The sequence below is a fragment of the Manis javanica genome, chromosome 2 (genome assembly GCF_040802235.1).
Source record: "Manis javanica isolate MJ-LG chromosome 2, MJ_LKY, whole genome shotgun sequence".
Lineage (NCBI taxonomy): Eukaryota > Metazoa > Chordata > Mammalia > Pholidota > Manidae > Manis > Manis javanica.
Window position 1 is genome coordinate 61,896,000 of NC_133157.1, and position 26,386 is coordinate 61,922,385.

General features: G+C 43.8%; 1 protein-coding gene across 6 annotated transcripts in view; it reads right to left on the reverse strand.

Annotated features, from left to right (window-relative positions):
• Positions 1-1,228: 1,228 nt before the first annotated feature.
• RCL1 (RNA terminal phosphate cyclase like 1) overlaps positions 1,229-26,386 on the reverse strand; it is an 85,693-nt gene continuing 60,535 nt past the window's right edge. For 2 of the 6 annotated variants that reach the window (XM_037019024.2, XM_037019027.2), the window contains 2 exons: positions 20,450-20,553; positions 10,080-10,412 (listed from right to left, as the gene is read on the reverse strand). In XM_037019024.2, the coding sequence (XP_036874919.2) occupies positions 10,262-10,412; positions 20,450-20,553 (255 nt within the window). In that variant the 3' untranslated portion in view covers positions 10,080-10,261. Of the gene's footprint in view, positions 9,401-10,079; positions 10,413-18,024; positions 18,062-20,449; positions 20,554-26,386 lie in introns of those variants that run through there. The other 4 variants (XM_037019025.2, XM_037019026.2, XM_073228574.1 and 1 more) reach the window with 4 other exon arrangements.

A 26,386-nucleotide genomic window follows, 5' to 3' on the forward strand; every position in this document is an offset into this window, starting at 1 on the left:
GCTGGCTGGGCAAATGACCAAAGTCAATTCCATGATATTCAACTCTTTGGGGATACTTTTGGGAACCATTAGACACAGACCCTTTTTGCTGGGGCTGCCGAGGACAGGATATCAGCCAAGAGCCTCTGACCACCTCTTGCCAAGATCAGTGGGGAGACCCTGCTAGAGAATGAAACGGAAAGACCAGAGACAAGGCATGAGATGATGAGTCTCGATGACATCCGTGTAAGCCCTGGATCTGGCTAGGCCCAGAATGAGAAGCCTCCCTGGACCTTTCATTTCAATGAGTCAATACACTCCCTCTTTGGCTTACGCCTGTGTTTCCAGTTACTTATATTAAAAAAAAAAAATCCTGATTAATACAACTTCCAAGGAAAATGCCTGGGCAAAAGATGAGAAAGCAGGGCTTTAAGTATACTGAGATGTGAAAAATGGATGCTCCTCTTCTACCCTTTCCTCACAGTGTTCATCCCCTCACCTCTAAATAAACACTCAACAAATATTTAAAGAATACTCATCTGAAAGGGCACCAAGGTATGGCCTGCTGGAGACAATCATGTGTCATGGCTCAGAGCTAATGGAACCAGAAGTTTTGTGTTCATACTCCAGTTCCTCCACTGATAGTGTGACCATAAGTCCCGTAGCATCTGTAAGCCTAAACACATGCTTATGAGTCTGAAATGAGGCACTATTCATGCAAGTGTTTGGAAATCCTAAAGCAGTCCTAATTGTGAGTCAAGGCAAATCTCAACTTTTGCCACCCTGGCATTTGCACCTTAAAAGGTTGTGGAGAAAACATCCTCAGGGAAGAAAGCAGCACTTCATCTCAAGGTGAGGAGGCTCAGCTTGGACATATTAGTATCAGCAGATCAATGATGCCAAACAGAACTTCATCTCTTTGAATGATGGAAGATAATGGCTCAGTAACTGAACTGACCTCCAGTCTCCCTACTGTCTCCTACACTACCCACCCAACAACACAAGCAGACAGTCAAGGTTTGTGCCAAGAAGTTCAAACCTTCTGGTACATTCTGAGAGGAATCACAAGACCAAAGTTGGTAACCAACAGGAGACTATATTACACAATTGCATAATGACACAATATAACAGGTATTCCAACCTTTCCAAGAAAGCATGGGACCTCTTTTAAACATCTCCAATTTTCACAGACCTGTCTCTACATGAGTTCTGCTCGCTGAAGTACTTGATGGAATAAGTATGAAATCAATAATGCTTTAAAGTGAATTTATTATTCATAACAGCAGTAGTTCTTAAAATTTGCAAAGAAAGTCACACAAAAATGTACAAGTCATTTTATGTGTTCAGTGTTCACAGTCATCTTGGGGCACATGGATTCCAGGCAAACAGATAAGACAAGTAGGACAGCCCCTGAGGGACTGGGGCAGCTGGCTCACTGCCGTTCTTCCGGCAGCCCCCCGTTTTGCCAAAGCTGTTTCCTTGGTATTGTTAACAAAGGCAATCGCCACACACTCCTTCAATTAGAGGTTAAGCTGTTCTCCATTCCTTTCACACTCTTCTTCCAAGCAGGCAGGTGGACAGGAAGTTCAGATTCTTTATTATTCCCAAACCAGGGTCAAATTCAGGACTCTGACTGAGCCTCTGCTGCTATTTCACTTTCTGAACTCCCAGAAGACAAAACTCAGGCCTGCAAATAGTAACACCCACTCACGTTGTCAAGAGCTACAAAAGTTTATAGTTGACATATACATTTTAAAGAAGACCCTAAGAATATCTGGGCAGCAAGCTCTTTTCTGAAAAGCCCATCAGCAGAGTAGCAGGGCCAGAGGGTCTTGTTTTAAGTGCAAGTCTCTTTTTAAAATCCCATTTAAAAAGCCAAGCTGTCTCACCATTCCCATGTCACTACCTCAAGGACCCTCTCCTTGCATCTCAGTGACCACTGCTGGCAGGTTGACACCCCAGTTTTCTGAAAAGCCAGGTGTCTGGGGACTCAGGCTTGGCCCAGAAGTATGGGCAACCATTTCTCTGCGGTCCCCCCACTCCAGTTTCTTTCTGACCCATTACTAAGACTTGGGTAAGCTTCCACAAAGCACTGGCACTCTCCCTGGGCCCCCAACCTACAGTCAGTGGAATCTACAAGTCTTCCAACCTTTTCTTGCTGATAGCCCAGGTGGGCTCCACTGCCATGTTAAGGTTTGGAGCCAAGAAGAAAAGGTCAGTATGAGTCTCAAGAAACTGGGGGCATTGTAATTATCACAAGATGAAAAAAAGCCCCAGCTGTTCGCTTACCTGACCCCTCTAATTCCTAGGCCAGACATGAAAGGAAGATGGTGCAGGGCTGGGTAGGACTGGTGGCCACTGATCTGAAGCTCTTATGTGTGGGTGGTTGATGCCATACAGGTGGGGGAAGGGTTAGACATGAGCCCGGATCTTCTCCCAGGTTCTCTACAACTGCACAGCTTCTCACAAATACTCCAATCAAGAATGGAAGAGTTTATGTTTTCCTAAAAAAATCTTATTAAACCAGGAACCCCCAAAATATGATTTGCAGAAGACTACAACGTGGAACACTTTTGGTATTTGGCAGGGTATGGAACGTGGAACACTTTCGGTGTTTGGCAGGGTATGGAAAGTTCCATGGTCAGGTCAGTCTGAAAACTGGTAGGCTAAACAAGAGTCTCAACTGCAGGTCTTCTCCAAGCTTTTGCTGTTAATGTGCACTGCGACACTCCAACCCTCAGCTGGAGATTACAGCACTATCTCCACTTCTGCTAAGTGCTTTCCAGAGAAAGCATCTCATGATGCTAGTGTACCACGGAATGTGCTCCGGCAAGCATTACAGTGTACCTAACATGAGCTAATTTGGAGTTGAATGTAGTGCTCTGACCCAGAACCCTGCTGCCAGCCTTGGAAGAAAGAGAAGATGCAGAAGCCTGATCCACATACCTAGCATCAGGGGCAGGCCCTGGATGCACAACTTTCAGGCCCCAGCCACACCAAAAATAAGTTGCTCGTGTGGGTTTTTTCTCTTTCTTTATTTGGAAGGTGCGGATGAGTGGGACAAAGAGGATGCCCCATCATTATTTACCTTGGAGCTCATGGAAAATCATAGGAGTTATACTTGAGATACTTAATAAAAATATACATATATACAAACAGGTGTGTGTGTGTGTGTGTGTGTGTGTGTGTGTGTGTGTGTATAAATAAAACTGTAAAAATAAAACAGTCCAAATTATTTGGAAATGAGAGAAAATACCTATCATGCCCCCATCCTAATACTCTATCATCACATATATGTCTTCATTATATATGCTCTTCCAGAGGTAGCTTTTTTATGTTATCATTCTAATTCTTGTATTCCTGGCAAAAGAAAAAAAGCCTTGGTCTTCCTCCTCTCTCCTGAATGTTTTCCCAGAGGTTGGGAAAGGTAGAACCGTGATGGAGGGCATCAAGGGGGACTCTTTCTTCCCTTTAGGCCAGCCCCCGGCTCTTTCTCTTGGCCCACAACCCACATAGTGCTCCCACCCCTGTAATTGATCATTGTCATTTCTCTTCCTTGTGTTACCATCCTGGATGGTATCATAGGCTCTCCTTCCTGCCCAAGAATACCAGCTAAAATGATAAACTTTCACCCAATGTCCACGCTAACTTTGGCCTTCCAGATACAGTGATCTTGCCTATGTTGGGCACTGTTTGTTGAATTGAATTCATCTTTGTCCAACTCCATATTATAACACCAGGTTTTGGATGGTGAGATGGTGATAGGCAGTACTGTGGAACATTCTTCTAAAATTATTCAAGGAATTAGGTAATGCAGTCTACAGTCAACTCTTTGTTTCTACCTTCCCCGTAACCATTCTCTGTGTAAGAACATTCAAATTTTTCCTTGGAAATCATCTCTTCCTTTTCTCTTAACCCACACAATCTGGGTGAAGCTGACATCATTACCCCTCCAAGGATGAGACAAGACCCAGATCTGGTCAATTAAAATGTCCTGAGGTCAGCAGAAAGAGATACAATTCTGTTTTTGTTTGTTTAAACAAGTATTGGGTAGGGAGAATCTGTGTCCACTAGGGTGGCTGAGAGAATAGAAACTAAAGAAAATGCTTGCTGGATAAGGGAGACAACACAGAAGACAGCAGAGCTGAGACATGGGAGAACTGAATTCTGCTGACACTGTAGTTCCTCAGTTTGGTTTGGTACACAATAGCTCTAGAATCTCTAGAATCTGACAGCCCTGAGGTGGCCTGACTTTTCCCTTCCCCCTGATTGGATGCATCTGTGTTGGAACATGATGAACTTCAAAGTAGCCTGTAGGTCCTCTTCTTAAATCTGTAACATTTGTCATGGGGCAGTTTGACCACAACGCAAGTGCAAGTGCCGTATCTTGTCTCTGGTCTTCTGCCTGAGTATATCCAGGTACAGATGTAAAGATAAAAACCCTGTGACTCATGCTTACCTTAACTTGTTAAGTAGAGACTGCTTTAAGACTGCTTTGTAAAGGACTGAACAGCTAAAAATAATCCTAAGCATTTCATATACAACCATTATGCTTAATAAATCCAGAGTGGATGGTTGATTTTCCCACTTCGCAGATGAGGAAGCTCATTTCAGGTGGAGGACCTGCCCAATGCGACTGACACTGCTAAAATTCAAACACAGGTCTCATACCTAACTCTTGTTACTTTCTACCACAGTGTTCTACTGAAACTGAAGAAACCAAAAGCTTTCCTCATAAATGACTGAATTATTTTTTCTTTTTAATAAAGGCTTTCAAATACCACTTTATAATCATAGTCACACAAAATCTTAAAAGACAAACCAGTCCAAGGTAAACGACTGGTTAACAGAGACGAGAATTAAGCAACAACTGACCGAGTGTGGTGAGTGCTAAGATAGGGAAGGCACCCAGGGGTCTGTGAGAACATGGTGGAGGTGGGGGTGCACTGTGGGGTGGGGGACCCTCAGGAACTGCTCAGGCTTTCAGACTGAGGGGCCAGCTCAGTGGGCGAGGCTATGGTTTTACTTTCTAGGCCCCTTATGACAGCATTATCAAACCACACATTAAAATGCAGCCATAGCTCAGATTTTTATAATTTTCCCTCTTAAATTGCTTGGTGACTAGCAACTCATGTAACAGAAGATTAGCTATGATTGCTTGGCAATCATGTGCTTGAAAATGCTTGTGAAGAAAGAAACTCTCACCTATACTATTCTATTTTAACAACTAAGTTGAGAAATGTTTCATCTTGTAGATAATTATTTTTGCTCTTTTCTTTACATAATTTGGAGCCAGCATTTTTTCCTGGTGTTTTGCAAACATTTCCATTGGCTCTTCAAATCTTAACAGATCTTGGCCACAATGCCTGTAATACCTAACAAGTAAAATAGCAGACGTCAAAACAGAGCCTGGGACAGAGAGGAGAACGTGGGAAGGACCAGGCCCAAGTGCACTCAGCACCAGAACAACCTGACGTTGGCAGTCACCACCTGAAGCTGGATCCAGGCACCATTTCAAAATGCATGGTCCCCACCAATATCTTCCCCTAAAGACTATGAAGAGCTGCAAGATGTCCTACCATTCCCAGATACACAGGAAGAGGTAGCTGCCCCTACCATTCCCTCCTTGGGGGCATCACCTGTTCCCAAGACAGAGGTCGGTGCCCACGTGGCCACCAGTGAGCCCAGCATCAGTGAGTCACACCACTCTCACATCCATGGTAACACGGTATTCATAAAGCAGACACATGAAGTTGTCACATGTGTCATTGCTGGGCTGGTTCATTATCCTTTGTCTTTAAATTGGCCTCTAGTTTCTAGAAACTTACCTACCTTCATCAGTTTGAATATTTCCCAAATCACAGCAGAAATTATTAACAAATTAACCAATCTGAACATTTTTTGATATAATGCTCTTTAGAGGGTTTGACTTAGGAAACAGGAATAAAAAGTATCCTAAGACCTCAAGAGAAACATCTCAATATCAAAAAAAAAAAAAAAAACCTCACACCAACTAACCTACCTGCTACACCAAATAAACCTATGACAATGGGGGAGGGACAGAAGCAGCAATGATGGGCATCTGTCTGATTATTCTCATACTACCTCAAATATTCACCCTAATTCCACAGAGGAAACACAAGTGTGAGGAGGTGAATTAGTTAATGTCCTAATAGCTCATTAGTAGCCAAGCTGCACCAGAAAACAAGCTGGGCCACACTTACCTCCTGAGATCAACATCGCTTGCCCTGTAGACCCAGCAGATGGGTCTCGGCAGAGCAGGACCCACGTGCAGAAACACTAGCATCAGGACCAGGAAAAGAGGGAGTGGCCCACGTATCGAAGCTCCAAGCTGGTGGTCCATCAACAGGTGCTGATCCCAGGCCTGTGCTTAGGCTTGGAGTCAGACTATCTGACAGGTATGGGCCAAATGTGACATGGAATTAGAGTAGCCCCCAGACCCAGGCAGCCCCTGACAAAATGACAGCTTTTATTTACTTGAGTAAAGGAGAAGTGTGGGCTTGGCCTCCTTAAGATGCCTATCACTGATAAACTGTTCAACTCCAATGGCTGCTTAGGCCTAGCCATCTGGAGTATGAAAAGACCCGGCTTGCCTTATTAATGAACTGTAAGTCACTTCTAAAGAACAGAGCAGGGTCATCTGAACAGGGGAACTCTCAGCTGGGTGTAGAGCAGTACAGACCCAGAAGGGGCACAGAGCCTGAGGCACTGCTGTCCCCCCATTCAGCAGCTGGCTAAAATCACCCTTGGCACATCCACAGGTCTCCAAGAATACCAACGGGTAAAGCCAATGGAAGCCCTCATTCTACTTCTCATGGCATGACCAGAGCCCCCAATAAATACATTTCTTTACCCACCTTCACCCCTCACCTCCCCCACTGTGGCATTCCTTACTCCCCTGGTGTTTCCTTTCCTCCATTTATCTTTGTTCCATCCACTTCTTCAAGCCTCCTTACTCCATCCTGCTTACTTCTGCCCCTACCTTTAGCATCAATTCTTCCACTTAGTCACCATGAAACTGCCTGCCAGTATTGGCCTCACCTAGGAGCCTCCCCAACACAGAAGCCCTAGGAGGAAATGGCCCCCTCATGGGCTTTTGTTGTCACATGACAGTGAGAGGACAGGCACCATAGGGCAACTTTACATTTTGGGGTTTTTTTTGTTGCTATTGTTGGTCTCTAATCGATGATTACACCACTTCACCACTTTTTATCAGAAAAGATTTAAGAAAACAAACAGACCATGAGGTTTAGGTGTCCTATGAGGGCAATTTGGATTTCAGTAGGGCCTCCTCCTGCTCTTTCCCCATCAGTGTGTCATGTTGCAATATCCTAGCTTCCTCCCATCCTTTATCAACTGTCTTGATAAATATGGTAAAGTATTATGATGAGGGATGCTAACTGGTGTTTCACAAAATGCAGTTAAAGGGTGTTGAAAGACACAAGTAAGGCCTGACATATGACAGGAAGGCAAAGGAAATGATTCTGTCACGATCCCCAACAAGGTCACAGGTGGATCTGCCTTAAAAAGAAAAAAAGTCACTTGTTTCACTGAGCTTAGCGTGATGTGTCTCTATCAGCAGAAGGCAGTATACAGTCCAGGACAGAACACCAAACCCCAAATGCTGGTATCTCCCAACACACTACCCCAGGGAAGCTGGACCAACCAGGAGCTAAGCTAAGAACAAGGTAGAGACTAGAGGGTCTGAATGTCACTAAGATGTAGCAGCAATCTGCACAGGATGGATTCTGCCCAAGGAACGGAATTACTTCTCTTGGGCATTTGAGAAGGGGCTGGGAGCAGGCTGTTTGAATATAGAATTTGTTCTCCTTTTGGCAACATCACCACTCCTACCACCAGATGGTCCCACTCCCAAAGCAGCTGTGCCAGGTGGAGGGCTGGAAACCACCAGACACTTCTATGTTTAGAACAGATAGAGGCACAAGGTCCTTCTATTGCTTGCAATGATCTGCCTGGAGTTTACTTGCCACCCTAAATTGACCAATAGTACCATTTCCAAAGCTTGCTTCAAGGGACAGAAAAACCCTGTACGACAGCATTTGTCATCCCAAGCTATGTGGCCCCTTAATTCGGTATCTGAGCATGGGTGATATAGGTTCAAACATTAGCAGCACTAAGTAAGACTGCAGCATGTATGGTGGGCAGAAATCTCAGATGGCCTTCCAAAGTTCCTAGTCCCTGGCTATTCACACACAGGTACTTCTGTGATCGGGTGACCTTAAAATAGGAAGATTATCCAGGTGGGATTATGATATCTTACTTAAAAGTAAGTAAAGTAATGAGTCATGTAAGTTTTCTTCAGCTAGTGCCACAAGAGGAAGTCAGATTCAAGGCATGAGAAGGACTCCATGCAACAGAAGGATCTGATGAACCATTGCTAGCTTGAGCACGGAGGAGTCCAAGCTACGAGGAATGAGGACAGCCTCTAATAAAATCAGATTTGTCCCCAGCTGACAGCCAGCCAGAAATGGAGATGCCAGACTCACAACCTGAATTTTGCCAACAACCTAAATGAGGTGGAAGCACATTCTTTCCCAGAGCAGAACTCAGCTGATACCCTGACATCAGCCTGGTGAGACCCCACCAAGAGAACAGAACAGAGAGCACAACCAAGCCCACCAGGACCTCTGACCTACAGAACTGTGAAATGATACATGGGCATTGTTTTAATCTGCTAAATTGTGGTAATTTGTTATGTGCAACAGAAAACTAGCACAGTGTGTACAGTGCTCAGTAAGTAGAGTGCCACAGTTCAAAATGGCCTGGCTTTCTTCAATGTCTTCCTCTCCACATCCCCCCCACAGCCCTCAGGCTTGAGAGCACAGACCTCCTTTGTCCCCCTTTCACTGAAAAAGGAAGAGGTATCCACAGGATTAGGGAGGCAAAGTCCTTCCCTTACTTCAAAAGCCCTCCCCAGGTGGAGAATACCATTTGGAATGCTAGTAGAAAGAAGCAGACCTTTCCCCTACAACCAACTCCAATCCTGTACACATACCAAATGTAGACTCTATTAGTTGGCAGGGGGAATCTGCTTCCGGCCCTGAGAGTTCCTGCACCTTCTCACTGAGAAAGCCTTTAGCTGGGCTGTTTCTCATAACTCTGTTCACAGGAGGCAATCCAGAGGATGAAGTAATGTCCCCATCTGGAACAAAGGGCAGACTTGCTGTAAGAGGTGAAGTCTTCAAGAGGGCATGTTCTCTGGCTGTGATGCAAACTTGCTACATGCATGGCATCTACCTGGGGTCCCTTGATATCACCAATGCAGGGCTTGGGAGGACAGAGGAAACCAATACTAACACGAAGCTTGGGCTTCTTGCTGTGCTCTGAGTAATAAAGTTCTTTGTCTCTGACCTGGAATTCTCACATCTTCTGCTAGCATCTGTTGAAACAGTAATAATCTAACTTATTAATTTGCAAGCAGGGTAAAATTCCAGACTCTGACACTATTATTACACTTATATCTTTAAATCGGGAGATGTCATGCAATTACATTATAAATTTCAAAGGAACAAAATACCCTTTTTTACTTTTCTTGAGGAGGTAATAAGATCTACATCACAGGTCTGTGAGAATAAAATAAAATTATAGCACACTGGGATAAAAAAAACATCCAGTACCTTTCACTGGACCCCTGCCCTCCCCAGGGACAATATATACATACAATGAACCACACAGGGAGCAGTACCTGTCTCCCAGAGAGCAGTCCATTCAGAAGACAAGGGATAAAACAGTCTAATATGCCAACTGCAGACACTTGTATGAGTATTGCCCTACTCATGAAAAATTTGCACCCATATTTTCTCATTTAATCCCTACACAGAAACCGAGGCTCAAAGAGGTGAGTCCTGGCAGAAAAAACAGTGATGGACCCCAGACAACAGCCACAGACAGAAGCCCAGGGGTGTGGGCTGAGGAGGCATTGCTGAAATGCAGCGGAGATGTGGTTCTAGCATCACGATGGTGTCCTGAAGGCACATTCTTCATCCAGGAAAGCCAAGGGGGGAACTCTTGTCATGACTGGGCCTCCTGAAGAATTTCAATGCCACTGGAGAGACAGCTAAAAACCACATGACATAGAGATGTCTTTTATTTGGATATTCTGATTTTTTTTTTGATGGAAAATTGAGACGTCTTTCATATGAGGCTACCATGTCACGGGTGAATCTGGAGTTGGTTCCTTTGGTGTCAAAGGCAGCTTCTGCTTTGTCAGTAGGCAGTGGGGCCTTATCTTGTAACATTATCACTTGAGGGTCTTGCTAAGGTTGGAGAAGCCAATGCCAACACAGGTCATCAGCACTTTATCCCCACCCTTGAGTTCTTCACCACATGGCTTGGTTTCAATTTTAAACATAATCTGGAAAAAGCTCTTCAAATGCCGCAAAAATTCTATCCTAAAAAAAACAAAAATGGAGGGAGGAATGAAAAAGGAATTCTGTGTTTGTTTTTAATTCTCCTTGCCCCACCTAGAACCCAAACTTTTAATTTTACAAATTAAAAGGAATGACTAAAAGATGATTCAAGTATTTATTCACAGCCAGCCAGTTTCCAAAGAGGATTGAGAGAGCCTGCAGAGATGCACACAATACAAGATAAACTAAATAAATAAATAAGTAAATAGGGCTAGAGGTTAGTACACAACGACTAAGTCATTTAGTCCTACACACTGTTAGAGTGGACATAAATATGGTGTTAATCTTTCAACAACTCAGGCAAGAGAGAAACATGTACTCCCACAATTCGTAGCATCATAAGGTAAAACTAGGCAGAATGATTGCTGCTGACACTGAAGTAGAGAAGTCTGTTGTCTTCATTTCTCAACTTTGACAATACCGTTCCACTCACTCTAGAAATACTTGAGTGCCTAGTATGTACTAGGCACTGTTCTTGGCACTAGGGATGTTGCAGTCAACTAAAAATCCCTTCTCTCATGAAGTTTTCAATCTAGTGGGCAGCCAAGGTAAGTTAAATATTCTTGAGAAGTATGGAAATTTAAATAAGCAAGATGGATGGGGAGGAAATGTGGGCATAACAAATATGTGTGGATATGGCAACATATGTATATATTAAGTGGGGTGGCCAGGCTGGAGTTCACAGTAAACAGGGCGAGGAGTTTCACGGGGCTGTTTGTCATCTCCCTCAAGACAGAGGGATGGCTTGACCCTAAGAGTACCTTGGGAACAGCAATTATATGGAAGGCCTGCAGCACAAGTGTGCAGGCTCGTACTGATCTGCCTAGGAGATCATCACCATCCCATCTGGCCTGGACCGTAAGACTCACCTAGAGAGTTCATTAAACATACAGGTTCCTGAAGGTTCTGATCAATTGGCAACTGGTAGAGAAGAAGCATCATGTGGTAGAGCCCAGAACCACAGGCCACATACAAAGACATCCCATCCCCACTCCTTACCAGACCCTGCCTCCCCAGTGCACAGGGACCAGAAATCTATTGTTAACAACATCCCTCATGGCTCTTATCCTGAAAATTTGGGAACACTGGTTTAGTTGAGAACAGATGGTCTGCACATCTGTAATGAAATATTCCAGTAACCTGTATTGGGCTCCCTTTCAGCCGAAGCATGCCAACTCCCTATCCTAGCCAGATGGTTCTCAACTTTGCACATAAAATCACCTGAGGAACTTTCAAGATACTGATCCTAGTCAAGATACTGATCCTAGACAAGATCAATGGGACAGAATTGAGAGTCAAGAAATAAACCCACACATTTATGATCAACTGATTTTCAAACAGGGTACCAAGATAATTCAATGGGAAAAGAATAATCTTTTCAACAAATGGTGCTAGAACAAATTCCACATGCATATCTACATGCAAAAGAATGAAGTTGGACCCTTTCCTCACAGTGTACACAAATATTAGCTCAAAGTGGACCAAAGATCTGGACGTTAAGAGCTAAAACTATGAAACTCAAAGAATGAAAGATACTAGTAAATTTTCATGATCTCAGGCTAGACAGTAGTTTCTTAGATACACCATAAGCAGAGTGATAAAAGAAAAAACAGATGAATCAGACTTCACCAAAATTAAAATCTTTTGGGCATCAAAGAACACTATCAAGAAAGTGAAAAGACAACCCACAGGATGGAAAATATTTGCAAATTCATATATCTGATAAGGGTTTAGTAGCTAGAATATATAAAGACTTCTTACAATTCAATAATAAAAAAACAGACAACCCAATCAACAATGGGCAAAGGATCTGAACAGACATTTCTCCAAAGAAGATAACACAAATAACTAACAAGCACATGAAAAGACGCTCAACATCATTAGTCATTAGGGAAATGAGTATCAAAACTATGAGATACCACTTCACCACCAAGTGAATGGCTATAATCCAAAACACAGATAATAACAGAAGTGGAGTGAGGAAATAAAAAAAAACTGGAACCCTCATACACTGAAATTTGCAATGTGGAATGATGTGATCGTTGTGGAAAACAGTCTGACAGTTCCTCAAAATGTTAAACAAGGAGTTAACATATGATCCAGTAATTCCCCTCTTAGCTATGTACACAAGAGAAATGAGACATATACCCACACAAAAACTTGCAGACAAATGTTCCTAACAACATTATTCACAACAGTCAAAAAGCGGAAACAACCCAAATGCCCATCAACTGATACATGCATAAACAAAATGTGGTATATGTGGAAATGGAGTATTATTTGACCTTAAAAAGAAATCAAGTACTGATACATGCTACAGCATGCATGCACTTTGAAAACATTATGCAACATAAAAGAAGCCAGTCACAAAGCACCACATACTGTATGAGTCCATTTATATGAAATGGCCAGAACAAATCTATTATAGAGGCAGAAAGCAGATTAACAGTTTCCTGGGACTCAGGAGTGGGAGGGATGAGGAACAACCATAAATAGGCCAAGGGTTCCTTTCTTGAATCACGAATATGTTCCAAAAGTACACTGTAGTTATGGTTACACAGCTTTGTGAATGTACTAAAAACCACTGAACTGTACACTTTAAATAGGTGAACTGTGTGTATGTGAATTGTATCTCAATAAAACTTTTAAATAAATGAATGAATGAATGAATGAATCTGTGAAGTTAAAAAAAAGGACTGAACAGGGCTCCCCCTCCCTCACACAGTATACACCAAATGAGCCTCTGTCCAAGCTGATCTAGTCAAAGGAGGGAAAAGGCAAAAAGGAGAGAAAGGGGCTGAAGAATTCCTCACCCTGTGTGGCTGGCATGTCAGGGGTGAAGAAGTTAAAACAGTAGCTACCCTGGTAAGTAGGAGACGTGGTGAGTGCCCCATGCCCACAGAAAAATTCCTCCCTAGGTTGCTTTCACTTCCACCTAGAATCGTGCCACTTCATCTCCATCTTTAAAAGAATATTCCATTTGCCAACTCTTCTGCAAAGCCTTCCCTGGCCAATAACCCCTCTGGTTTCCTATAGCATTCTTGGCTCTGTTCATGGTGTCTAATTAAATGCTTATGTTTAGTCTCTCACAATGGCACCCTCCGCCTGGGTAGATTATATAAGCACCTCAAGGGCAAAGAAAGACCTTGTTGAAACCCATGATTCTCCCTAGGTACTACATAAGACACCCAGTAAGGAGGCACTGAATAGAATTTAGGAGCTAGAGCTAATTTTGAGAAATTAACTTCAGTGTTCTTAGCAATGAAAGGAAGTCAGTTCCTGCTGGCCTCCCCTGCTGGCCCTCCTATCCTAATAACCAGTTGAAATTTTCAGTTTTCTGTTCTCTGTCCCAGCATCACAACCTCCCCCACCCTGTCCTAGAAAAAAAAAGAAAACAAACATATCAAACCCACAGATAAACAGTCCACATCTGCGGGCAAAGCTCCAGCTGGCAGCAATGCAGAAAGAGCCAGCCATCTCACCTACTTCTCTGCATTCTGAGGAGAAAACAGCCTGTTCTCTCTGTGCTTGAGCTCTAATACAGGCCTGGAGCACGCTCTGCTCCCAGAGTCTCCCCAGCCTACTTCACTCTGAATTATTTAGCTGTGCTAGAAAAACCAGACACCCTCCCCGACTGGCGCAATTCCTATGGGGCCTCAGCCTGCTTCTGAGCTCTTGGAGAAGGATGGGAGAAACACAGGGGTGAGTGTACAAGCCTACATATTTGCAGTTTTCTGGTATTTGTAGCCTTTGGAATAGTTAGAAAAAGCAAAGTCAGTTATACTTTTACATGATGTTCTGCCAGCCCCTCAGCCTGTCTGAAGAAGACTGTATAAAGGGACTGGATGGAGGTATGATTCAGAATGTTCTCCCACCACCAGCCCTGTTCTCTGTCTCCTATAGCTGGGGTATCAGAAAGCAAACATGCTCAGAGACTGAGAAATAACCACAGACGATATTAAACTCTAACAGTCTCCTTTAAGAAAATGGAAAATAAACCTGTCCAGATCTACTTGCGTTTGAACAAAGTCTGGAGCTGATCCACACCCTTCGCAGCCCCTCAGCTCTCCTGGCTACAGCTGTACACAGGCCCCATGAGGCACCACCACCTAAGTGTAGAATGCTTCCCTCTCCTTCTCTTCCAATACTCTCCCACAATGTAGGTCCACGCTTCCCAGACACCACACGGCCACACAAGTCAGGCAAAAGAGAGACCCATGGCATGCTGAGGGCAACTCCCTCCTCAACAGATGACTGCCGCTTGGTGTAAGCGACAGGGTTTCAGACTAAGTATTTTAGGTAACTGGTTCTATACAACTCCTGTGTGAAGGATTTGAACTCCTGACTTAGAAAACTACATCTGCAGCGAGCTACTTTTTTTTTTTTCAGAAAAAAATTGTTTTCAGGCAATAAAACAAACAAAAACCAAAAACAGCAATCACTTGTCTATGAAAGCCTCAAGTCTAAATGACAAGCAGGGATTCAAAGAACTCTAGATCATATATATCTTTTTTCCTGTGTATTTCTAAAGGGTTGATTATTCCTACTACCACTGTTGGTCAACGTGTGAAGGCCACTGGGCTCACAATTATCTGCCCACTGAATTCCAACTGCCCAGAACTTGCCAGGTTGCGCAGTCCACTCTTTGGATACAGGCCCTCTCATCCAGCACCCTTTCTGAAGCTTGGTAGAGAGTGCAATCTTGGATGCCAACTCTGGTAGCTCCACAAATATAAAACACCACAGAGGGTCCTGCCTCCTGCTCCACCTAGCCAGTTGGATATTGGGGTTACCTACTTCTCAGGTCTAAGGAGTTACTCTAGAAGTTGAAGGGAAAGATATGGGGATGAGAAGAGAACCTGCTCAACAGAGCCCCCTGTAGTCATTACACAGCAGCTTTTTAAAAATACATTGGCGATGTTTTTTTTCTGCCAAATAGCAGCTTTCCCAAAGCCCCTTGGCCTCTGTTCCACAAATGAACATTTTTCCTGTGTATTTCTAAAGGGTTGATTATTCCTACGACTTACAGTGAATTCTGGGCCAAGCTTGGCCTGGGACCCACGTCTCCCCGGGAGCCTAGCTTTGCTTCCTGCTGCCTTTATAATTTATCAACTTCACTCTTTGAGCACAGGTCAGGTTTTTCATCTGAAAAGTAAAGGTATCACTTATTTTTACCATATACCAAATATGTTCTGGGACTCAAACAGCACAGTAAAGGTGGCAAAGCTCTGCAGTATTTAAAGCACTTCCCAAATGTAAGGTGGAATAGTATTGTGCTAGCTCACAGAGATCAGTTAAGCAACTGTGCCCAAATGATGGGAGGCTTGGCCAACAGTTCCCCATTTCCCCAGGCACTGTCACATTTGATCCTCACACTGCTGTGCTTCATACTGGGTGAGCCCCGATCAGTCAGTGTTCAACAAGGACACTGGGCTCTCACGCCCTAGTACTTCACAAGTAGTGCAAAGAGGTCATTTGTTATAGTTAGAAAAAAAAAAGTGGCATGGTTTATTTTAGACTTCCAACTAAAGATAGAAGGAGATCACTTTACAGCAGAATTTTATTTGAAACGAGGACTCGGAAAAGATGTAGCACGGCATTCTGCCTGAGGCAGAGAGGTGCCTGGAGTCCAATAATATGGATGGAATTCCAGCTCTTACATTAAGAGCACAGTGGGTCAGGGAGACATGGACTCTGGATGAGACTGTCTGGGTCTGAAGCCCACTTGCTGACATGTGACCCTGAGCATGAGGATCAAACTCCTTGTGCCTCAGTACCCTCACCTCTAAAACAGAGCACATAAGAGCACCTGCCTTTATCACCCTCATAAGGTTATTGTGAAAACTAAATGAGTTCATATGTGTAAAGTGCTTAAAGCAACATTCAGCCAATAGTAAATACTATGACTATCTGTTAAATAAACACCTACCTGACAGAATTTTGGGGAACAGTAAATAAGATGTGTGGTTTGGTATCATGGAAGTTAATAATACGTTTTAAAATAAATGGGATACAGATTTAGAGATAGCCGAGCAGAAAATTTATAATGACTCAAGCTTGAGATCATGCAAAGCAAGTTTACTAGCCCTCCTGGTGTTCAAAGTGACCTTAATGGGAGGCCGTACTTCCTAGATCCAGGAGGCATCCAGGCAAGAACCTCTGCCTGGCTGAGCTTCAGCCTGACTGGGCTCTGGCAGGTGCATTGCACTGCTGACACACAAAGGCCCTGACCTCAGTGACGCCTACCTCCATTCCCACAAACCCATGACACGGTGAGATGGAAGCTCAGAGGTGCTAAATACCTTGTCCTTGGTCTCCCAGAGTTCCAGGATTGAGGCAGAACTGGTATCTGGACAGGTTAGTGAGCTGGGCACTGGCAGGATGCAGACAGTGCACTATCGACTCTCTGATCAAACACTTTCTGAAAGTGCTAGTTAAGAAGCTCATTAATACATATTTTTCTTGCTGTTTACCCTACTTTTAAATAAAGTACAAGTCTTCCCTAATTTGAAATTAACCTTTTTTTTCCAGTATCATTAATCTACAATTACATGAGCAACATTATGGTTACTAGACTCCCCCCATTATCAAGTCCCCACCACATACCCCATTACAGTCACTATTCATCAGTGTAGTAAGATGCTATAGAGTCACTATTTGTCTTCTCTATGTTGTACAGCCTTCCCTGTGTCCCTCCCCCCACATTATGTCTGTTAATCGTAATGCCCCTTCTTCTCCCTTATCCCTCCCTTCCCACCCATCCTCCCCAGTCCCTTTCACTTTGGTAACTGTTAGTCCATTCTTGGGTTCTGTGAGTCTGCTGCTGTTTGTTCCTTCAGTTTTTTCTTTGTTCTTATATGCCACAGATGAGTGATATCATTTGATACTTGTCTTTTTCCACCTGGCTTATTTCACTGAGCATAATACCCTCTAACTCCATCCATGTTGTTGCAAATGGTAGGATTTGTCTTCTTCTTATGGCTGAATAATACTCCATTGTGTATATGTACTACATCTTCTTTATCCATTCATCTACTGATGGACACTTAAGTTGCTTCCATTTCTTGGCTATTGTAAATAGTGCTGAGATAAACATAGGGGTGCATAATTCTTTTTCAAACCGGGCTGCTGCATTCTTAGGGTAAATTCCTAGGAGTGGAATTCCTGGGTCAAATGGTATTTCTATTTTGAGTGTTTTGAGGTACCTCCATACTGCTTTCCACAAGGTTGAACTAATGTACATTCCCACCAGCAGTGTAGGAGGGTTCCCCTTTCTCCACATCCTCGCCAACATTTGTTGTTGTTTGTCTTTTGGATGGTGGCCATCCTAACTGGTGTGAAGTGATACCTCATTTTGGTTTTATTAGCATTTCTCTGATGATTAGCAATGTGGAGCATCTTTTCATGTGCCTGAAGTTAAACTTTTTGAGGGGGAGGTGAAACCACTGTTACCAACTGCAAACCACCTAAAACTCAACAAATCACACACACATAGATTCCCCACATTCTGGCCATGTTATCCAATACTATTTTATTCTACTGAAAAAAAAAATCTCTCTGGTCTTCCCCAAGAATTTCATACATGTAGGCTTACCTTCTCAAGTAACACAAAAACCACTGACAGCTATCTCCTAAAGATGGAGGGAAGACAAGAGAAAGGAAGAACATAGAGCCTTATTTTCCAGAAAGGGTTTGAAAGCAACATTGTAAGAAAAGACATAATCCTTAATTCTAGGGCTTTATAAACACACATTTGAAAAGCTGTTTATATAAATCAGAGTGTACAAACTGCCAGAATACACACATTTCTTTAAACCAAGAAGGGCCTTACTTCTGGTTTTTGTTAGAAATCTGAGGTTTCAGGAAACATACTTTTATGACTTTAATTGCACATAAAAATAAGTGTGATAGTTTGGGCTCCAAAGCTCTTGAATTCCACTAGAATAAACTGTTCGCCCCACTATCATTGTCCTGCTTGGATTCTGTTCCTTTTTCACCCTTAATTATACACACAAATATGATGTTAGCTTTGCCTGTCTGGCAAAGGATGTATATTTCTTCCCACCTTTGCCCTTCATCACTTAGGTTCCCAAACAGATAGAGCTTTCAAAAATAAACGCCATGACCCCCACATTCGTACTAGTTTACCAAAAAGAGGGTCAGCTGCCCCTGCCCACTGCAGGGTAGCCCCTCTTGGATGAAGCCCTGGGAGCCAGGTAATCCACAGGAGGAGTGTCCTGCAAGCTCCAGCCATGAGTCTCACAATATAATTTTACAATCTGTCCCACTCCTGTAAAGCTTCATTCAGAGCAGACCATTTGTTTTCCCAGGAGATGTTGTAATTTTAGGAAAGTTTCTGGGAGACAAGACACTGCAATTAATGTTTGGTGAGGGGGTGTGTCAAGGAGAAACTTTAAAAAATGTCCAGTCACATCTTGACCGTCTCCACAGGGGCTGCTGACTTGGAAAGATTATAAAGGCCCTGTAACCAAACTGGAAAAAAAAAAAAAGTCTTCAAAAGCAACCAAAAAAAGTGTCAAGGAAAAATAAGATACACTCCATTTTTCACATAATGTTCTGCCAAACCCCATGCCCCACTACCACACACATTTCCAGACACTGCTTCATGCTGCATGAGCAGTCAGGCCTTCCACTGCTCTGAAGCAGAGGCTAGGAGAGCAGCAGCAGAAGGCCGGCTAAATGCTGAAGGGGACTGTGGCAGTCACAGAGCTACCAGCTGTTTTCAGCAAACTCTAGGGGAAGCGAATCTCTGCACTCAAGAAGCTGTACTCCCAATACCTTACCTCATCTCTGAGAGCCTTAACTGTGAAGTCTATTTTAGCAATGTTGGTTCCTCAATTTCAGGTTTCCTGTCCTGTGAAATACTTCACACAAGTTATCAGGAGATAATGTGGTCCCCACCAGTTTCTTGCTTATCAGTCTTACCCCACAACTAACAGAATGTATTCTCTTCTATTTCCTTGTTCCAAAAACACCTCCCATCACCAGCTCAAAAAACTTAAAAAGCCTCCAAAAGGATCTCCTTCAAGCTCCTGGTCTCCATGCCCTTCAAGCCCTGGTCCGATGGCACATTGCCCTTTGGCAGTGCTTGCCCCATTCTCAATGTGATGGCACCACCATTCTTCAGTTATCACAGTACTGTACCTTTCAGATATACAGCATCGGTACCATGATAACCGAAAAAGGACAGTTCAGTCTCACATCTACCTGAATAATCCTCCCACACAAGGTCCATTCACCCCTACTCCCCACCCTCAGATGGCCACATAATGTTCTCAAGTGTGTAAGCACATGTGCTCAACCCCCCACCCTCCCGACTCCCAACACACACACACACACACACACACACACACACACACACATAATGCTAATGCCCAACAGGGCGATTACAGCAACCTCATTTACTATCAATGAGAATTGCTCCTTTCACTGTGCTGTTTATAATTCAAGTCTTCCGATGAGGTGTTCTTTTTGGAGAGTGCCAGCTTTAAAACCTCAGCAGTCAACTTCTGATAATATCCAATGGCCTGGAACTAATCTCTGTGATTTCCCTACGGTTCAGTAACATTACCATGGACTTTGCCTCCTCTGTCACCTTTCCAGCCAGCTCCTACCCTACCATCTTGGGCAAAAAGACAGTCCTTTTTGCCACAGCTAGAGAAAAAGAGGGATTAAAAAACTAACAACAAAACCCAAGCTCTAATGGGACCAGGAGTTTATCTCAAAAAAGGGAATGAAATCTAATGCAGAGACAAAAGAACTGTCCAGTATGTAGCATATAGCCTTAGTGATATGGGAATGAGGAAACCACAGGAAATGATGGAAGGCAAAGTCCTTGTTGAACAACAGGTAAAGAGCAACAACCTTGAGCTCATTTAGGCACCAGCACGAGCAGGCGTTCACAGTGATAGGCTGTGCGTGGCACACCACCTTGTTGCTCTGTGCAGCTGGAAGATTAAACTGGACAGTGTAATGGGAGCTGAAAGAAAATAACTCACGTGTAGGGAGAAAGTGGTCCTAGAAGGACTTTGGAAACATCCTGCTGTCCAAGGGTCATGAGCAATAGAGCCAGGCTCTGGTTGGTTGAGTCCACACATCCACCCTGTAAACACACACACTTCAAAGATTAATCATTGTACCAACCAGAAAATAGAAAACAAATAAAACTGTAGGAAAAAAATAACCACAGATGCCCAGAATATCAGAACCACTGAAGAGCAGATTACAAAGTCCAAGAAATAATAAAACAGAGTATGGGTCTTTTAAGAGTAATTCTAACTAACTTTCAAGAGTAATCAACTAACATTAGGGGGTTAAACTAATGATCATTTAAAACAATTGCAATAGCTGAGACCAACAGAATGAATAGACTTTCAAGTTTACTGAGATCTATCTAGTGAAAAATGAAATTTTCCCCTCATAATTAAAGCAGCATCAGGATACAGAAGCAAAAAGGCATAATCGGTTCTAGGAAATGCATAGGTAAGTGAGTAAGAGTAAGTGAGTGCCACTTCAATTTATTTAATCTGCAATAGAAACACCACAGTCAATCTGACATGAAAGGACCTTTATCTTTCAAAGGCCTTACCCATACCATTTAGTCAACTGCATTCAGAAACAACTTGCCATGTGGTACTGGTCTCTTCCTCTGTTCTTATTACTTATACATTATTTCTCCCTCCCCTTTCCTTCCTTTTCTTCCAAATTAATAAACAGAACAGAATTCTTTTCAACAACTTTCTCCTGAAGTACATTGCTTTGGTTGCCTTTCTTCTTTCATTCTTGCACTTCTCAACCATTTCAGCTGTTTTGCTTCTATCAGGTGCCTGCGTTACTGTTGTTTACATTTGTGCCTTTTAAAAATGTCTTTATTTCTGATTATTCTTTCTGGGATAACTTTATGGGAAATAATTCAAACTGCCATTATACATGTGAAAGCAGGATGACCCTGAATTTCCATGTACTTTGCATGTCACAAGAAGAAACCCAGTTTCTAACAATGGCACGTCACTGTCCAAAGCTAGTCTCCCAGACTGAATGGAAGAGGCAGTCCCCTGCAGCTGTTCATGTGGGTGCCCCTCTTTGCTTTTTCAATGCAGGTAGCACAGGGAAAAAAAATCAATTCCCAGGAGCAGACATTCATTCTCTACTGTCAGACTTAATTCATGGCAATGTGAGTAGAAAAACAAGAGGGTTTATCCTACTGCTAGCCTTTATGAAAAATCTACTGTTCTTCCCAAACTTCCTGAGTTAATATAAAGGACAGCATTTATCTCCCTTAGCAAGTGTTACGACAAGAAGAACTACAGCATATGTATTTCCATCCAAAAAGCAAGTGCTGACCCATGAAAATATGAACCAACAAAACAAATTCCATTTACAGAACTTGCCCCCTTTCATAAGGTTGACTAAAATTTTCTCTTCAGTATCTGCCTCCTGTCATTATGTTACTATTCTACCAATCTCACTGATTTTTTTTGTGTGTTGGACTGATATTTTAGTGCAGTAAATACATTAGGGTCTATGTATAGAATCCCACAGAGGGAGTGGTGGAGCCAACCGCACCGCCGAGGATGCAATCCTTGTGCTGAGTGGCTTCAACCTCATTGCAAGGATGAGATATGAACAGGAACCAGAAACAATTCAAGGTGTAGCTAAAGCTATGTAGCACATGAGAAATGGGGGCACTGGGACCACTAAAGTGGATGGGGGGAAGGGGTCATCACTCACATGACACCAAAGGCAGCTTTGGGAAGGTGGGGACTTAGCTGGCTCTGGAGGGCTGAACAGAGTTCAAAGAGGGAGGAAGAGCAGAAAGACGGGAAAAAATGGCCCAGGGTCAACAAGAAACAGCCAGGAGGCCAGCCTGAAAGTGGCTGCATGCTGTCTGGAGAAGAGGTACAGAACCTGTAGGGAGCAGGTGCAGTAGGGCAGGCAGATTGAGGGAGGGCTTTTCTAACTGGGTCAAGGGTTTTGACTTCATGTTTGGAAAGTGAAAAACTAGGAAAGGTCTCAGAACAGGAGTGAAAAGATCAGATTAGTATTTTAGGGGGAGATTTAGACTGAAGAGAACATTGGAGAGGGAGGTGGAGAGTAAAAAGAAAAGAAGGGACACGAACTCAACAGTCCAAGCAGGTTTATTGCTAAACCTGAGAGGGACCTCTCTGTTGCGAGCAGAACAAAGAAGGCCTCTCTTACAGGCTAACAGGCTTTTTATAGCGTCTTTTTGGTGGGGTTTTTGGCGGGCTTTTGAAGGGGCGGATTGGGGAAAGGGCAAGCTTATAGCTTGCCGAGGTGTTCTCCGAAAAATGCTTGTGGCCTATGTAAAATGAATCCTAAGTCTCTCTGAGATGGCGGGTAGGCTTATTCAAAATGGCAGTACTCCTGTCCAGGCTCTATCAGAAGGGAGGAGGGTAGTAGAGGGTGGCAGATGGAGGAAGCAAAAAAAAGTGGATAGGAAAAGGGCAGTTCCAGAATGCCTAGAACAGAATCAAGAGGGCTTGGTAGTAGATGAATTATAAACAAGACGGATTAGGTCAGAGAATTAAAACTTTGGTAAAAATAAATGGCACCTTCAAAGAAGATGGATTTTTATTCTTCATTTAAACCATGTTACATCACAGAGCGTGAAGCACTTTCATCCTTCTAACAATTAAAGATCACAGATACACACAAAGGAATATTTTCTTCATGATTAAAAAACAAAAATAAAAACTTGGTCTAGGCACAATGAAATGGTTTAAAGTGGAACTTAAACAGAGTAATGAAAAAATATAAAATTACCTAAACCTCACCAGTGGACTAGTGAGCTGTGCTTTTACCCTGAGGCTTACAATCTGCTGACTGCCTGAGTATAAAACCCACACCCCAGCTGTGCGTGTGGGCTCCCACTGGGCTATTTACTCTGCAGGGCCAGGCTTTCACTTCCCCCAGGCCTACTGGGAAGAGAAGGAAGTGTCCCCCACAGTCAGAGACAGGGCCCGCCAGCCACCAAGGCACAAGGAAAGGACAACTGCACAAGCCAACAGGGGCTTTAGGGATACACGTATCACACACACATTCTTTCCTCACAATGTCTATACGACAAAGTTCCTGAACTAAGTAAGTAGGAGGGCAAACCCTTGATCATTTACTTCCAACTTTTCTGCATCAAACATTGGGCTGACTTAGCGTCAAAAAAGCTGAGGTCAGATCTTGACCACACAAGAATGTGAGAAGATACTTCCTCCTCCAGGATGATTTCATATGATAGGCTATTTCCCTCCTACAATATTTGCTAGCGGAATGGTGAGTAAAGGGGATGCAGTCACTCTACTGAAGACAAAGTGATAGATTCTTTGTCTACTATTAGACATTAAATAATGCCATCTGAGAGCTGGAAATTTTAATTAACATGAAACAGTTCATTCTTACTCATTCCACCTTGTGAGCAATGAGATATTTTCAAGAAGGCTAACTTGGCTCTGAGGAGTAGACTGTGTTAATGAGCTGTTTGCCTTAGTGAGGTCTGTGCAGGGATCAATATCCATGACCCAGGTATCACCCTACCACAGTGATTAATAAATTACAGAGACAAAAGGAAAATTAAAAGAAAAATAAAATCACCAGTGTACCTGCCTTACAGCTTTTATTGCACTAGGATCTCATGTGATTTTTGTTACTATCAACAGGGCAAAACTGTCTTGGCAGCTTCAGGAAAGAACCACAGAGATGTCTACTAACTGAGAATAAACACACAGGTAAACAAAGACATAAAAGGCTCTTCAGTTCTTTAGCTGAAAAAAAAGACAATTCAGAAACATTGTACACCGTCCAATTGCAAAGCACCCAAAGAAAAATTCTTGCTAGTGCTCAGTTCAAGAATCTGGGGGACGGAGCCAAGATGGCGGCGTGAGTAGAGCAGTGGAAATCGCCTCCCAAAAACACATAGAGCTATGAAAATATAACAAACAAAACTCTTCCTAAAATAGAGACCAGAGGACACAGGACAACATCTAGACCACATCCACACCTGCAAGAACCCAGCACCTTGCAAAGGGGATAAGATACAAGCCCAGGCCAGGCAGGAACCGAGCGCCCCTCCCCCCGGCTCCCAGCAGGTGGAAAGAAACCTGAGTGTTTTTTTTTTTTTTTTTTTTGGCGAGAGCTTTTTGTAAGCCTTAAAGGGACAGGGACCACGTTGCTAGGGAGGCAGGGTGGCGGGACCGGTGAGCGGAGCCTGGGACCGGCGCCTGAGGACAAAGATCACGCGTTTTTCCCTGCGGGACCGCGCAGCGGATGCCTGAGACCGGCGCCTGAGGACAGAGGAAATCGCGCGTTTTTCCCCCTTTTTTTTCTCTTTTTGGCGAGTGCTTTTTGGAAGCCTTAAAGGGACAGGGACCCCGGTGCTAGGGAGGCAGGGCGGCAGGACTGATGAGCAGGTGCCTGGGACCAGCACCTGAGGACAAAGACTATCCCGTGTTTTTCCCTGTAGGACCGGAGGGCGGATGCATGAGACCGGCGCCTGAGGACAGAGGAAATCGCGCGTTTTCCCCCTTTTTTTTTCTCTTTTTGGCGAGTGCTTTTGGAAGCCTTAAAGGGACAGGGACCCTGCTGCTAGGGAGGCAGAGCAGCAGGACCGGTGAGCGGGTGCCTGGGACTGGCACCTGAGGACAAAGAATATCGCGCATTTTTCTCTGCGGGACCAGTGGGCGGGTGCCTGAGACCGGTGCCTGAGGACGGAGGAAATCGCGCATTCCCCCCCCCCCCTTTTTTTTTTCTCTTTTTGGCGAGTGCTTTTTGGAAGCCTTACAGGGACAGGGACCCCGTTGCTAGGGAGGCAGAGCAGCAGGTCCGGTGAGAGGGTGCCTGGGACCGGCGCCTGAAGACAAAGAATATCGTGCATTTTTCCCTGCGGGACCGGTGCACGGGTGCTTTTTCGAAGCTTTGAAGGGACAGGGACCCCGGTGGTAGGGAGGCAGGGCAGCAGGACCAGTGAGCAGGTGCCTGGGACTGATGCCTGAGGAAAAAAAAAAAAAAAATATCGCGTGTTTTTTCCTTCTTTTTTTTTTGTTTTTCTGTTCCCTCTCTCATTGCTCTTGTTGTTTGGAAGTCTTAAAGGGGCAGGACAGGACACTTAGACCAGAGGCAGGGAATCTGGGGATCTCTGGGCACTCTAACCCCCTGGGCAGCAGGGAGCACAGAGGCCCCTTACGGAGAAAAATAGCCTCCCGGCCACTCCCCCTCCAACGGGGCTCCACCACTTTGGAGGAGCAGCCCCAGCCAGGCCACGCCCACTGCAACAGCGGAGATAAACTCCACAGCAAACGGGCAGGTAGCAGAAGCCCTGTCTGCGCACAGATGACAAGCATAAGTCACTAGAGGTCGCTATTCTTCCAGGAGAGGAAGGCCACAAACCAACAAGAAGGGAAGCTCTTCCAGTGGTCACTAGTACCAGCTCTGCAAACTATCTCTATCACCATGAAAAGGCAAAACTACAGGCAGACAAAGATCACAGAGACAACACCTGAGAAGGAGACAGACCTAACCAGTCCTCCTGAAAAAGAACTCAAAATAAAAACCATGAACATGCTGACAGAGATGCAGAGAAAAATGCAAGAGCAATGAGATGAAGTCCAGAGGGAGATCACAGATGTCAGGAAGGAGATCACAGAAGTGAAACAATCCCTGGAAGGATTTATAAGCAGAATGGATAAGATGCAAGAGGCCATTGAAGGAATAGAAGCCAGAGAGCAGGAACGTATAGAAACTGACATAGAGAGAGATAAAAGGATCTCCAGGAATGAAACAACACTAGGAGAACTATGTGACCAAACCAAAAGGAATAATATTCGTATTATAGTGGTACCAGAAGAAGAAGACAGAGGAAAAGGGATAGAAAGTCTCTTTGAAGAAATAATTGCTGAAAACTTCCCCAAACTGGGGGAGGAAATAAT